This window comes from Caloenas nicobarica, chromosome 4, assembly GCF_036013445.1.
Source record: "Caloenas nicobarica isolate bCalNic1 chromosome 4, bCalNic1.hap1, whole genome shotgun sequence".
Classification (NCBI taxonomy): Eukaryota; Metazoa; Chordata; class Aves; order Columbiformes; family Columbidae; genus Caloenas; species Caloenas nicobarica.
The window spans coordinates 77,594,293-77,608,792 of record NC_088248.1 but is presented as its reverse complement, the minus strand read 5'-3'; the positions used below and the strand labels follow the sequence as shown (position 1 = coordinate 77,608,792).

Below are 14,500 nucleotides of genomic sequence, written 5' to 3'. Positions count from 1 at the left end.
CTCCACCCGCCAGCCCTGCTTGCTCCAGGCCGTGTGCACGCTCCCTCACCTGGCAAATAGTGAGCCTGCCGCTCTATGGTTGTTCGGGGAGGATGGGCACCTCGCCGGAGCCGCTCTATCCGCCCGTACCATAGAGCGCGGCCGGAAGTGGTCGCCTAGCAACGCGCCCTTCCCCTCCCGCGCCGGGGAAGCTTCTCGGCGGGCGCGGTGCATTGTGGGGTGGGGCCTGTGAGAGGCAAGGGGAGGCGCAGCCTGGAGCTCAGCCGGGATGATGGTGAGTTCCATCCGCCGCCATCCGCGCCGCCGCTGCGCCCCGCTGCTCGGAGATGGCCCGCTGGGCCTCCGCCGGCCTCCGGGGACCGCGTTTGACGGGGTTGTAGTGGGGCTAGTGCGCGTTGGGGCCGGCGGCGGGGCGGGGATGATGGAGGCCGCGCTGCCGCGGGGGCCTGCGGGCGGGAGGGGACAGCGGGGTCCGGGGGCCCGTCGGGTTCCTGGGCCCGGTTGGGTGGCAGCGGTGGGTGCTGGGAGTTGTAGTCGTGCCCCTCGGTGTGTGGCGGTCCCGGAGCCCCGGCCCTTTCATTGTGTGTCCCCCCCTGGCTGTGGGTCCCCTCCGGCCTCCCCGGCTCTGAGCCCCGTTGCCGTCGCTCAGGAGCGGGCGGGCTGCGGCACAGGGGTGGTGTGGCTGTCCCACCCTGATATTTTCAGGGATGCAAGGGTTTATTTTCCATTGAGATCTCTGCTCTGGTGGGTGTGGAGGAACTCGGTGTGTTTTCTTTCATAAAATCCAGGATTTAGGGAGCCCTCACTATGATCCCCACACCCCTCTCCTACTCGAATATCAGGCCCTCAGCACCAGCTTTGTCACGCTGTAGTGCAACAGTCATAGGATAATTTTACTCTCTGCCTGCAGGTGGTTGTTTAAAGCTGGGTGCCTCCCCAGCTTTGGCTGTTTGGTCTTTCTTTGAGCTTTGCCTGTAAGGCAGGTTTGTTTTCTGAAGAAGGCTGGGACGCTCTCAGAGCAGGGAGAAGCCCTTGTCTGCTGTGGCCTCTGATATCCCCTCAGCTGCCTCCAGCACTGTTTGCTGTCAGGCAGGTGTAATCACTTAAATTGTGTTCGTTCTACCGTGCCCTTTCTGAAAGCATCTTTCAGCACGTGCCATCTTTGAGCAGCTTGGGCTCTGATTTGAGATGTTACAGGGAGAGGGCCCTTGTGCCTGTTCTGAACATCTTGCTGGCCTTAAAATAGAAAATCACTGATGTGGTCGCAGCACTCGTGCAGTTCCCGGCCGCCTCAGTAATTACTGTAATAGAATCACAGAAAGGTTTGGGTTGAAGGGACCTTCCCAGCTCCCCCAGCGCCACCCCTGCCACGAGCAGGGACATCTGCACCAGCTCAGGTTGCTCAGAGCCCCGTCCAGCCTGGCCTGGGATGTCTCCAGGAATGGTTCATCCACCACCTCTCTGGCCAACCTGGGCCAGGCTCTCACCACGCTCAGGGGCAACGATTTCTTCCTCATGTCCAGCCTGAATCTCCTCTCCTTTAGTTTAAAACCATCACTCCTTGTCCTATCACAAAAGGCCCTGCTGAAAAGTCTGTCCCCATCTTTTTTATCAGCCCCTTTAAGTGCTGAAAGGGCACAATAAGTTCTCTGCATACTGGCTTCCCCAGTTTAGCATCAAAATCAGCACTTGGCTGAACTACTGTGTGGAGGAAACCCACTTATTTTAGGGACAGTTATGGTACAGTCCCAGAGCATGTACTGGAGACAGCTGGGTGAATCCCAGTTACACTGTGGGAGGTGGAAGCAGTTAGATCCTGTGAATGCAGAGGAGTTTTAAGGAGGCTGCAGGTTTTGATTTTAGCCTTTTTGCATGGTGGGGTCTTGCTGGGCTGCGTGAGGATTTAGCTGCAGGTTGTCCGCAGGCTGTTGGGATCAGACTAACAGCTCCGCTGTGGGCTCTCTCTCCAGCCAACACCGGTTATCCTGCTGAAGGAGGGGACGGACACCTCGCAGGGGATCCCCCAGCTCGTCAGCAACATCAATGCCTGCCAGGTTATCGCGGAAGCCGTGCGCACCACCCTGGGACCTCGGGGCATGGACAAGCTCATTGTGGATGACCGGGGTAAGCACTGGGCTGTGGCTTTCCACAGACACCTGCAAGCGCCACTCAGAAAGAATCTCCAAGCGCAGTACACGCTGGCAGCGTGCGTATTTACTCATATCTTCATATCAATTGAAATCAGCATTCGTATATGTGCAGACTTGAACTTCCTTACTCCATATTAAACTGTCACCATAGAGGTTCAGTTTCTGTCTCGAGGTTCAGTTTAACACCTTGACTCTGGTCTGTGCTGTTGAAGAGAAGATAATTGTCAGAACTACCTGAGAAACTACCTGTTTGCTGCCGACTGGCCTGAGTTAAGGTGTTTGTGGTCATTGTTGGTAGATCCGGGTTGGGTAGATCCGGGTTGGGTAGATCCAGGGTTCGTGGGGCTAGATGTGAGAAAATCTGTGCCAGAAGGGAGAAACCGTCTTCAACCTGGTCTTCAGGTGTCTCTCACCATCCCTATTTAATTATTTTTTTAAGTGTATATAACAATATATGTAACGCGTAGAATTACTCTGCTCTTGTGGCTGAGTGTGAGGTCAGTGGATGTTCCTGTGTCGATTTATTTTTTAATTTTCTTTAATGTGTGTGGTTTAGGCATGAGACTCATCCCTCTCTGAAAAGACTTGTATGAAGTCACTAAATTAATGTATTATTTATGGGTTTTTTTATTGCTGTTACTGAAGGGTGGGGTGGAAGGTCTTAGTATTGTCTTTAATATTTACAAATAGGACTCTAATAACTTTCATTCAAAAGGATAATTGGATTTAACTTTACCTAATAACTAATACTCACTTCTAGTCTCTTTCTTCACATGAGTCTCAGCTTAGAATATCTGTTTATATCTGTCTGGGGGGGCTTTTGAGGAGAGGGAAATGAATTTAAAGCCCCTGTTAATAGATGTGAAGAGTCATTCTGCACTCAGATAACTTCACTTAATCTGCTCCAAGAATGGACTAAAAAGATGCTGTTAATATGGGTTGGAGGCACCTGCTGTGACACCCTCTTGGAAACTCATGGGGGTGACCCCTTCACTTTCCTTTTCGGCCAGTTTATAGTTGTGTATCTGTAGGAGTGTAAGAGAATATTGTGGTGATCACATCTCAAATCACACAGGAGGTAAAAAAAAAAGGACAATTTGGCTGAAGAAAAATGACTTTTAAGTGGAAATTTTGGAATGAGAGCCTGTGGTTGTTTAGACATGACAAAATTCACAGTGGTGCTGGATCAGGGCTTGACTGGGGGACACTGTAGCATAGTGACTGTTGGGGACACATTTGACCTGCCAAGTGACCTGGTGGAGCGCAGTGAGAGTTACTATTGCATTAACGTCACTGCGAGGTCTGACCAGCTCCCTTGGTTGCCCTTTGAGAGCGACCAGGGCTTTGCTTGCGGCAGTTGAGCTTGAACTTCCCTTTCTACATCACTCGTAGGTAAAGCCACCATCTCTAACGATGGTGCCACCATCCTGAAGCTCCTCGACGTCGTCCATCCGGCTGCCAAGACCTTGGTGGACATCGCCAAATCTCAAGATGCAGAGGTAGGAGGGTGGCCTGACTGTGCTTGGAAGCGCAAAACGCAGCCGCGAGCTTGTTCCCATTAGTGGTTGTGTGTACTTTGAGGGAATTGCTCATGGAGTGTTGACGTTTATTCTGATTTCTTTCTTGATGCCTTCTCTTCTGTGATAACTTTCAAATCTTTTCCACCTTTTCAACCAGATCCGATGGGTGGTTTGGAAATTTTAAAACTACGAAGTTCACATTTTGTGAACATAAGTGACTGGGAAATGAGAATTCACCCTCAAACGGGAAGTAGTCTGAACCCAGCCCTTCTAAATCACTAAAGAATCCAGCTGCAAATCTGCGAGCAGAGAAAATAATGAAATCTGATTTCCTCTGGAAGCCCTGGCATGGTTTTGAAGGGCAGCATGTGTTTTTTGAAGTGTGTGGATGACACAACATTTCCTCTCCATGCAGGTTGGTGATGGTACCACCTCGGTAACTCTGCTTGCCGCCGAGTTCCTGAAACAAGTGAAGCCCTACGTGGAGGAAGGTCTCCATCCGCAGATCATCATCCGTGCCTTCCGCACAGCCACGCAGCTGGTAAGGCAGCGCTGCTTGTAGCTGAGGGTGTATTGGGCTTCACCGGGGAGGAGTTCTGTGATGGAAGAGGAAAAATAACACACTTCCAGGCAAAATTCAGAAATGAATGGGCGTTGGGAGTGACAGCAGCGATCTCAACGATATTTTGCTGCAAACATCAGCTGCTTTCTCCAGTGTCAGTGAGCTGCTATTACCAGCTGATACCCCTGCAGCGCTATTGCTTCCTTTGTTTTTCCTCCAAGGGTGAATAAATAAGTGGGAAAATTCATTTTCCCATTCTCCTGATCTCTGCTGTTTTTTGGTAAACCTTGCGTCTCATTAAGCCCATAAATCCTGTTAAGCTGAATCTTCTTTGGAGGTTAAATCACCTCAAGATCTCCACATCTCTGCTGAAAACAGTGAAGCTGCTCTGTGTCACTTCCCCATCCTCTTAAACTTATATTGATGTGTTTCTCAGAATTACTGTGCTAGAAGGGATGGAATAGCTTACATGCTTGAAACTTCTGTGATGCTGAAGTAGGGAATAAAAGGCAACCTAAAATACAAAGAGAAAAGCTGGAGATGTGATCAGCTTACGAGCATGAATCATTAATCCAGCTGTCGTCTTGTGTTTTGACAGGCTGTAAACAAGATCAAAGACATTGCTGTGACGGTGAAGAAGGAAGATAAAGAGTAAGTTTCCCTTACAGGTGACCTGGTTGTGTGGCTGGGCTTCAGTTCACTGGTGTGAGGGCGTTTCTGACTCCTCTGGCTGAGGTCTTGAGGTCAGGCTGAGCAGCTCTGGCCCCCCACTGGGGTTATTCCCGAGTTTTTGGAGTTCCCTGCTCCTCCAAGGGAGACACTGCATCGTCGCTCGAGCTGCAGTGATGTATGTAGGCCAGTGTCGCGTGGCAGAAGCGAGATACCAAAATAAGTGACCTGATTTCATTTTTTTTCCAGCGGTGGTGGAGACTTGCAGGCTTTGCTGCAGTCAGTGGCAGTGTTAAATGCTGGGTGCTTCTGAAAATCAAATTGCTTTTTAGGTGTTGAATTTGTGTAGATAGCTAATAGCAGTGAGGAGATGATTTCTTCAGCTGAGGTGGGAACACTAGAGTTTGTTTTCTCCCTGTGTTTTAAGCTCTCGTCTGCTTGATCTGACCTTACTAATACTTGCAGTAACATTTCAAGTTCAGCTGCATAACCACCTTAAATAAACCAAAACGAGTTGTTCTGCTGTCCTGCAGTTCTCATGGTCAGCAGTAACTCAGGTGATAGAGCCTGGGAGCTGGATCTGTATTTCCCTGAGATCCTTGATATCATCTGCTGTGTGTGTTACCAGAGTTAATACTTCAGAGAATTGCCACTGTGAGAGGGTTTAGCAGACTTCTTACTGCCTCAGGATGGAGAGGATGCTGAGCCCCTGCTGTTTTGCTCAGGTTTGTGGTGTTTAAAAGCCAGCGGACCCAGCCAGTGCTGGTCTGATGCTTGGGATCTAAAAGGGAGGATCGTTTTTTGAAGTCTGGGCTTTGACATTTGTGCCTTGCTTTTCCTGTTGATAAGAGGGAGCTGATCTTTGCCTCTATCTGAACGGATTAATCACACCATGCACAATGTTTTGTGAAAAAAAATCAGCAAGTGAACACAACCTTGGTTTTTAACTTCTTCCATGCAGTGAGCAGAGAAGCCTTCTGGAGAAATGTGCGGCCACAGCCTTGAGCTCTAAGCTCATCTCCCAAAGCAAGGAGTTTTTCTCCAAGATGGTCGTGGATGCTGTCATGATGTTAGACGACTTGTTACAACTCAAAATGATTGGAATCAAGAAGGTGCAAGGAGGTGCTCTGGAAGTAAGTTCTGTCGGAGCCTGTCCCGAAAGGGTAGGAGGGAGCTATTGCCGCTCCTCTGGATTGGCTTTAGCAGAAATGTAGCTGGGCTGCCTGTTTGGGAATTACCAAAGTGAAACAAAGCTGGTGATGTAAGGAAAAAACAGCGAGTAGGGCTGGATTTCTTTTCTGTAGGTGGAGAGTCTGCTTTTTGAGCCAGATACACTCATCTCAGGGGGGTACATAGCATCATCCATTGACCAAAAGGCCACCAGATATCCAGATCCATGAACCAGACTGCCTTCCAGCCCCACTGCCAACACTGGGGGTGCTGGGAGCTCTGTGGTAGAAGGTTTCTAAGCTCTTGAGGTGCTGGAGCAAGTTGAGAGAAGGGAGCGGAGCTGGGGAAGGGGCTGGAGCACAAGTGTGATGGGAGCGGCTGAGGGAGCTGGCGGGTTCAGCTGGAGAACAGGAGCTGAGGGGAGACCTTCTGATCTCTGAACTGCCTGAAAGGAGCTGGGAGCCAGGGGGGCTCAGGCTCTGCTCCCCAGGAACAAGCACCAGGACCAGAGGAAACGGCCTCAAGTTGCGCCAGGGGAGGTTGAGGTTGGATGTGGGGAACAATTTCTTCCCCAAAGGGCTGTGGGGCATTGGAACAGGCTGCCCAGGGCAGTGCTGGAGTCACCATCCCTGGAGGGGTTGAACAGATGGAGATGAGGTTCTCGGGGACGTGGGGTAGTGTCAGATGCGGGTTAACAGTTGGACTCAATGATCTTGTGGGTCTCTTCCAACCAAAATGATTCTGTGATTCTAAATTAACCTTTATATCTCTGCAAAGAATTAAACATTTTTTAATGGGAAGTCTTTTTTGCTTCCAGAACTAGATGCCCCACAGTCCTATTGTATTTACGAGTAACGGGTTGGCAAAAATGCACAGAAAACGTTATGAAGGAGCTGATCTAGCGGTGGGCAGGGCAGATGGGGGATGTGGTTTGTACCACGGGTCTGGAATACCTGTTGTGTCTGGGGCTGCACAGAGGTGTGTGCTGGGGACCTGTTCCTGGGCTCTGGGAGAGCTGCTGTGTCTGGGCTCTGTCCTGCTGAAGTTTGGCTTGTTGGACCCTGTAAATCCTGCTGCAGTCTCTGTGACTTATTATTCTGCAACTGTTACTGTCTGTAAACACTCTGCACGAGCATTTTCGTTGAGAAGAGACGTTATAATTATGCCATTATCTTGCCTAGACAACTAATTTAGTGAATTAGGAAGGTTTCAGCATCTGTTTTCATGGTGTCTGGGCCTGCTGGCGTTCTGAGGCTTGCAGAAATTGGTCCCCGGGGGAGGGTGGTGCCTCCTGTTCTGTGTAGAAGCGCCTCTCGCTACTCCAGATTGTTTTACCCTTTTATTCCGCTGTCATCGGAGACCTGTATGAGGATGAGGCAAAGAATTTATTGCTCTACTTTGCAAGGTTTGCTTGCGAGACATCCTGGGTCATCTCACCATGTCAGCTAGAGCAGAAATTCTGTGCTTGTCCTCGCTCCGGAGGGACAAAGTTCCTCTGGGCAGAGCCGAGTCTGCAGCGTGTGGTTAGATACTCATGGATTGGGGAGATCTAGATGCTTATTTTCTCTCCCAACCATGAAATCAAGAAGTTCCCTTCAAGGGGCAGCATTGGGCAGGGCTGTCCTGCTGTAAAACAGTCCAGGAGGTGGTGATGGAGCTTGGAAAAACAAATCAGGGCCAAAAATCCCCACGAGTGTGGGGCTGTGGATGAGTAGTATCTATTTTCAAAAGGTAAAAATGGGAAAGACATCAGAGAGAGAACAGATTGCTCCATCCCTTGATCTTCAGATTGTGTGTAGCATCTTTTGCTGCGGTGTCTTGAGGGCTGGAAAGGAAGTGATAGAAGCTGATTTTTTTTTTAACAGAGGGAAGAAAATATTTGCTGCTTATTTGCTTTAAAAGTGGGTTAGTCAAAGGAGACAGCTGTTGATGAGCGCTTTGTAAATGAGGCCTCTGACAGCAGGAGTCTCTTGTGGGAGTTATTAACCCTGTTGAGAACACCTTGGCAGGCTGAGCCTAAAACTAATCGCTGTCTTCAAGGACTCTCAGCTGGTGGCCGGAGTTGCCTTCAAGAAGACGTTCTCTTACGCCGGCTTTGAAATGCAGCCCAAGAAATACCAGTCTCCCAAGATCGCCTTGTTGAACGTGGAGCTGGAGCTCAAAGCTGAGAAGGACAACGCTGAAGTCAGAGTAAACACGGTGGAGGTAAGAGCTGAACAGGGAGATTGTCCCGTGTCCTGTACCGGGCACAGGTGAGGCCCAACCTCAAATCCTGGGGTCAGTTTTGGGCCCCTCAGGCCAAGAAAGGCCTTGAGGTGCTGGAGCGAGTTGAGAGAAGGGAACGGAGCTGGTGAGGGGCTGGAGCACAAGTGTGATGGGAGCGGCTGAGGGAGCTGGGGGTTCAGCTGGAGAACAGGAGCTGAGGGGAGACCTTCTGATCTCTGACCTGCCTGAAAGGAGCTTGGAGCCAGGGGGGGTCGGGCTCTGCTCCCCAGGAACAAGCGCCAGGAGCAGAGGAAACGGCCTCAAGTTGTGCCAGGGGAGGTTGAGGTTGGATCTGGGGAACAATTTCTTCCCCATAGGGCTGTGGGGCATTGGAACAGGCTGCCCAGGGCAGTGCTGGAGTCACCATCCCTGGAGGGGTTGAACAGACGGAGATGAGGTTCTCAGGGATGTGGGGCAGTGCCAGGGGTGAGTTATGGTTGGACTTGATGATCTTGTGGGTCTCTTCCAACCAAAATGATTCTATGATTCTGTTCCTCACGGCAGCTGCTTGAGAGTCAGGGGGATAAATGGGCTTGTCCTCTGCTCATCCTTCCCCCCTGAAAATCCCCAGTGAGTTATGGTGCCTTGTTTCAGAGAAGGGTCTGGCAAACTTTGAATTTCCACATGTTTCTGCTCAGTCACTGTTCTTCAGATGTGCAATGGCAAGTTGTCAGCTGCGTGGTGACTTCTTTACACCTCAGAGTGGCCTTCAGGGAAAGCTTATTAATCAGTGCTTAAAATGCTGCGAAAGCCTTTCGTGTTTAAGCAAACGAAGTTGCCATTTAGACAGTGGTTCTCTTTCCATCTTGTTAAAATACTTTTATGAAATGTGATAATTCTGACACCTTCTTGGAAAGTGCTGCAATGTTGTGTGTGTTTGGTTCCTGCATAATTGTGGTATCTAAAGATCCCTGCATGCTTCATTTTTGGGATGTTGGCCCCAGTGATCTCAGTAATTGTTTCCCTCTCCACTGTGGCGAACATGATGGTTGTTTCTGTTGCAGTCGCTGCTGTGTGGTGTTGCTGCTCTTGTGAGCGTTCCAGCTGTCTGTGGCTGTGATTCACAACACATTTGTGCAGCTGGTGAAGCCCGAGGTTTCTCAGGATCTGTTTCTCCTCTGTGACAGATACTGGAAGTCTCTGCACCCCAACATCCATGCACAGCTCTGTAAACACCTCTCGGACATCACTATAATCCCTTCTTCCTCCTCTTGAGCTGTTACTGCCTCTCTGACAGTTCGTCCAGCCCCTTTATCTACTCAGTTTTGCTGCTGGAAGCATTTTAGTAAAACGGAGTGACCTAAAATCACCGATGAGCTGTAGAAAGTAGCTTTCTGCCAGGCCAGCATGGAGCAACATCCCACGCTGTTGTTTTAGCTGAGCTCTCCCTTCGTGGGTGCTGCGTGATGGCGTTTGCCATCCTTTGTAACGTGAGCGCTTGTCCCTTTCTCTCTCATCCCTCCTAGGATTACCAGGCCATCGTGGATGCCGAGTGGAACATCTTGTACGACAAACTAGACAAAATCCACAAGTCGGGAGCCAAAGTCGTCCTGTCCAAACTTCCCATCGGTGACGTGGCTACTCAGTACTTTGCAGACAGAGACATGTTTTGTGCTGGCCGTGTCCCGGAAGAAGATCTGAAACGAACTATGATGGTGAGCTGCCATGTTTCAGAATAAAGAATTTAGATTTAGTTTTAAAAGGCTGGTCATTCCCAAAACAGGGCAGCAATTGGTGACTGAACACATGCTCATTACAAAGATTTAACATGAAAATGGCATAAATTTTGCCAATGTGCTTATTATATAAAAGTTGCAATATAATGACAAAGCTGTTCCTTGATGGAATTAAGTCGCACGCTAATTGCACCTGCACTGCTTTTTGTTTCTCTGTTGTTAAATATTAGGGAGTGCACATTGCATCAGTAAAGGTTTATTTTCTCTAGTTTCTGCCTGTTCCATTGTGTTTGGTTTTTTTTCCTAAGCTTTGTGTAGCTGCTGGACTCTAGAGCCTGTGAGTCAGCACTCAGAAGCAGCTACATCTTATTTTGCTGTCGAGGATTATTTCTGATGTCGTAACCTGCCTCTGCATGAGATGGGAGGGGAAGTAGATGTGTGATTTTTTTTTTTTTTTTTTTTTTTTTTTTTTTTTTTTTTTTCCTGAGTGGCCTGGGGGCTGGTTTTCCATTGGTTAAAAGCCCAGACCGGCTAAAAGCCCAGACCGTCTCTGAAGAGCAGGAGCCTGCTGGGCAAATTTGTCTTGTTTATCTCCTGTTGTCAGCGTTGATCTCCTTTCCATGCAGGCCTGCGGCGGTTCCATCCAGACGAGTGTCAACGCTCTGTCAGATGATGTTCTGGGCCGATGCGAAGTCTTCGAGGAGACTCAAATTGGAGGAGAGAGGTAAATGCACCAGCTGCGAACCTGTAATGCTGTGTAAGGACTTTAATATGAGTGTGAAAAGTTAAGGTGTGAGCGTTGACAGATTTGAGCATCTCTTGGGGTGATGGTGTGAAAACAAGGTTGGATTATTGTTGCTTTTAATGAGGTTGAGAGGGCAGGGAACACGAGTAAGCTTTCATCTAGACCTTAGTTCTCTTAAAATATATATATTTGTTCCCCAGCGCCATGTAGAAGGCGTGGTGTTTTGCTTTCATTTGTAACTGAAAGCAACGCATTTCAGGGTTGATGGTGGCACTCATCTGCTGCTTTACTATCAGTGCACATGAAGCTGGGGGCTATAATGCCTTTTTTTCACGTCACTAGAGGAGCAATCCTCTCTGGGGCTCCCTGCTAACATCTGCGTCCCTGCCTGGTGAAAAGCACTGGTTTAGCGCAAAGCCCTGGCAGTGGGAAGAGAGTGGATTTTCCTGGCTCAACTTGAATTTCATTTGTATATTGCCTGGCTCGGCTCCTTCTTAGCTCAAGATCTGAGGGTAGGGTGAAACGGCTTCACTCAGGCATCCAGCTTGTAAAGAATTTCTCTGTTCCCGTACTGTTGTATTGGTGCAAAGCCTGTTGAGCAGTAACGCTGCTTTTCCATCACCTGAACCCTTGTTGTGCCCTTGGCAGGTATAACTTCTTCACGGGCTGCCCGAAGGCAAAGACTTGCACGATAATCCTGCGAGGGGGTGCAGAGCAGTTCATGGAGGAGACGGAACGCTCCCTGCACGATGCCATCATGATTGTCAGGAGAGCGATCAAGGTGAGGACCGGCCGAGATACCTCCCTGTGGGGTTGGCGATCGAACCTGGCACAGCTGGAGCTCCTTCTAGAAACCTTTTCACACACCAGCGTTTGGCTGAGGTCTCTGTGCAGAGACCAGGAGCGTACAGATAGGCAGTGTCTGATCAATTCGCTCGAGTGCTGTTCCTTGGCCGAAGCAGCATTTTGCTGCAGCGTTGCCAACTGCTTTTTAGGGTTTTTTTTGCATTCTCCGTGGTACAGCTGTAACTTGGGCTTGCTGGGTTGTGGTGTGTTCTGTAAACACCCCCATCCTGGAGGGAACGCAATCTTAGAATCGTAACATTGTACAATGGTTTGGGCTGAAGGGGCCTTCAGATCTCACTCGGTGCCTCCCCTGCCATGAGCAGGGACATCTGCACCAGCTCAGGTTGCTCAGAGCCCCGTCCAGCCTGGCCTGGGATGTCTCCAGGGATGGTTCATCCACCACCTCTCTGGCCAACCTGGGCCAGGCTCTCACCACCCTCAGGGGCAACAAATCCTTGTGCTTCACATGTTAATGTGGTGCTTTCTGGATAAAAACAGTTTTGAGGCTGAGTGCCCTGAGAGGATGGGAAGAATCACAGCAAGATTTTTGGAACTCTTTTGCTTTTAGAAAGAACATCCCGATCTCCCCGCTGAAACGAATAGGGAGAGGGAAAAAAATAGCAGAACTTGGCTGCGAAGTGCTACTGCAAATATCTTAAATTTTGAGTGCCCTACAAAAGGGAGAGAAGCATGTGCAACATAAGGGGGCTGTGATCTGCTGTGTGTCCCCTGGTGTCCCCAAACCTCCCATTATCTTGTGTGTGGCTGGAAGGAGCTGCTGGTAGCTGCCACTCGAGGTTCTTGGCCAGTTTCTGAAGCAGTCGGGGCTCTAAATTCCCCTGGGCCTGGCGTTTCCTCATCACCCCGACATAACACGGAGCTTTTCCTGCTCTTCCAGGAACAAAAACATTTCCCCTTCTCTTCCAGAACGACTCGGTCGTTGCCGGAGGTGGCGCCATTGAGATGGAACTTTCCAAATACCTGCGGGACTATTCCAGGACCATTCCAGGCAAACAGCAGCTGCTGATCGGGGCTTACGCCAAAGCCCTGGAGATCATTCCCCGCCAGCTCTGCGACAACGCTGGCTTTGACGCCACCAACATCCTCAACAAGCTCCGTGCCAAACATGCGCAGGTGGGTCCCACCTTTGTAACCCTGGGCCCTTGGGGAGAACCCGCAGCCTGCGATTGCTTTATTTATGTTTTTTTCCTTTTTTTTTGCGCTTGATGGATCTGGTGTAATTCAATTAAGTCCGTGTTAGGCTTGTGTACCCTCTTTGATTAAACACCGTGTTTTGTTTTCGGATCAAGCGTGGGCTTGGCGCACATTTCTATAAAAGGAAATGATCCATTTTCCCTTTGATCGCAGCTGTTGGGTGATTTCTAGAGCTGGGAGTTTTGATTTGCTTTTGAAAAACACATCATTTGTCAGGAGAGAGGCTTCTATATTAAACATTAAAGTCATCAGAGCGTAGAAGTTGGCTGAGCTGTGCGTTTTCCAGAGGAGCTGGAGTCTGAAGGTCCTGATTGTGATAATTTTGGATCTTGCGGCACGTGTGTGCGCACACAGTGGTAATTCAGGCAGAGGTTGCTCCTTGGATTCCCTCAGAAGCAGCTGCTGCTTTGTGGGGTCACTCCCCCCAATTTCATCCTGCTGATGACTCAGGGGTCAGGGGGACACCCCAAAATGAGCTACAAAAACTGGGGCTGTGGGTGAGAGAGTGAGACAGTGGTGGGTGGGAATCAGTCCTGTAAATCTGCAGCTTCCTTGTCAAGCATCACCTATTTTCTGAAGCTTTGCTGACACCATTTGCTGACAAAAAAAGGTTTTTTGGTGGTTTTATTCTTCCATCACAAAGCAAGGCCCAGTCTCTGCCTTTCCCCGAACATTCACTTGTGTTTGCTGGCCCCCAAGTCCTGACCAGCCCAAAACTGACACCTTCTCCCCATTGTCTCCCCCCAGGGCGGGATGTGGTACGGCGTGGACGTCAACAACGAGGACATCGCTGACAACTTCGAGGCCTGCGTGTGGGAACCGGCCATCGTGCGCATCAATGCGCTGACGGCCGCCTCCGAGGCCGCCTGCCTCATCGTCTCCGTGGACGAAACCATCAAAAACCCCCGTTCCACCGTGGACGCTGTGCCCAGCGCGCGGGGCCGCGGCCGGGGCCGACCCCACAACCACTGAGACCCCGGCGCGACGGCGGTTGGCGCTCTCTAAAGTGAAGAAAAAAAAAATAATTGATTTCTCGCTTAATTAACAGGCCGTTCACCAGATGGTCATTTTGAGGCTTTGTTTAATCAGAGTCAAATCTTGGTCTTGGCAGCGGTGACCTCCTGTGAGCTGCGCTGCCCCGACACGTCCTACACAGCACTGATCCCCTTAGGCTCTGCTTGTCCTCCACATGGAAGCCAGGCTTAGCAAAGCCCTCTTCCACGCTGGCAGGTAGTGCAGGGGGTTTGCTTGTATTAATACTTTTTATTATTTTTTTTTTTCCATGCTGAGGGTTTTTGAACCCAGGCTCCAAACACAATAAAACGATGATGGTGTTTCAGTGGCAAACTGAGATTTTCTGTTTTCTGCTGGGTGGTAGCTTGTGGTTAAAGTTAAACCTTTAAAGTGTCTTTTCCTGGGGAGGGAGTTTTGGGACTGCTGGTGCCTCAGGGATGAATCGTGGGGTTTGGCGGGAAGATCCCCTTGGGGAACATAGGACGAGGGTCTGGTGGGTTGAAATGGAGAAGGGCGGAAGAAATTCACTCTCAACCCTTGGAGATCTTGTTTAATTAGGGAAGTTGGTGACACCACAAAATGCATTAATTCTGTTCACAAAGTGTGAACTGGTTCGGTGCTGGGCACCACTGGCTTGGATTCAACGTGACCCCTGGGAGAGCGAAAAC

The 14,500-nt window shown here is 49.8% G+C and overlaps 1 protein-coding gene across 1 annotated transcript; it reads left to right on the top strand.

The window, feature by feature from the left end:
* Nucleotides 1–163: 163 nt before the first annotated feature.
* On the top strand, nt 164–14,157 carry CCT7 (chaperonin containing TCP1 subunit 7). Its single transcript, XM_065634299.1, has 12 exons — nt 164–274; nt 1,971–2,124; nt 3,543–3,649; nt 4,086–4,211; nt 4,831–4,883; nt 5,863–6,034; nt 8,112–8,276; nt 9,803–9,991; nt 10,639–10,736; nt 11,406–11,538; nt 12,531–12,737; nt 13,566–14,157. Exons 1-12 carry the CDS (start codon nt 269–271, stop codon nt 13,788–13,790), a joined length of 1,635 nt encoding a protein of 544 aa, XP_065490371.1. The 5' UTR covers nt 164–268; the 3' UTR covers nt 13,791–14,157.
* The last annotated feature ends 343 nt before the right edge of the window (nt 14,158–14,500 follow it).

What these genes read in the sequence shown, in the direction of transcription:
- CCT7 (XM_065634299.1), top strand. An exon ending in TCCGCACAGCCACGCAGCTG is followed by an intron (nt 4,212 to 4,830) that starts GTAAGGCAGCGC and finishes GTGTTTTGACAG; the next exon opens with GCTGTAAACAAGATCAAAGA. An exon ending in GTGAAGAAGGAAGATAAAGA is followed by an intron (nt 4,884 to 5,862) that starts GTAAGTTTCCCT and finishes TCTTCCATGCAG; the next exon opens with TGAGCAGAGAAGCCTTCTGG.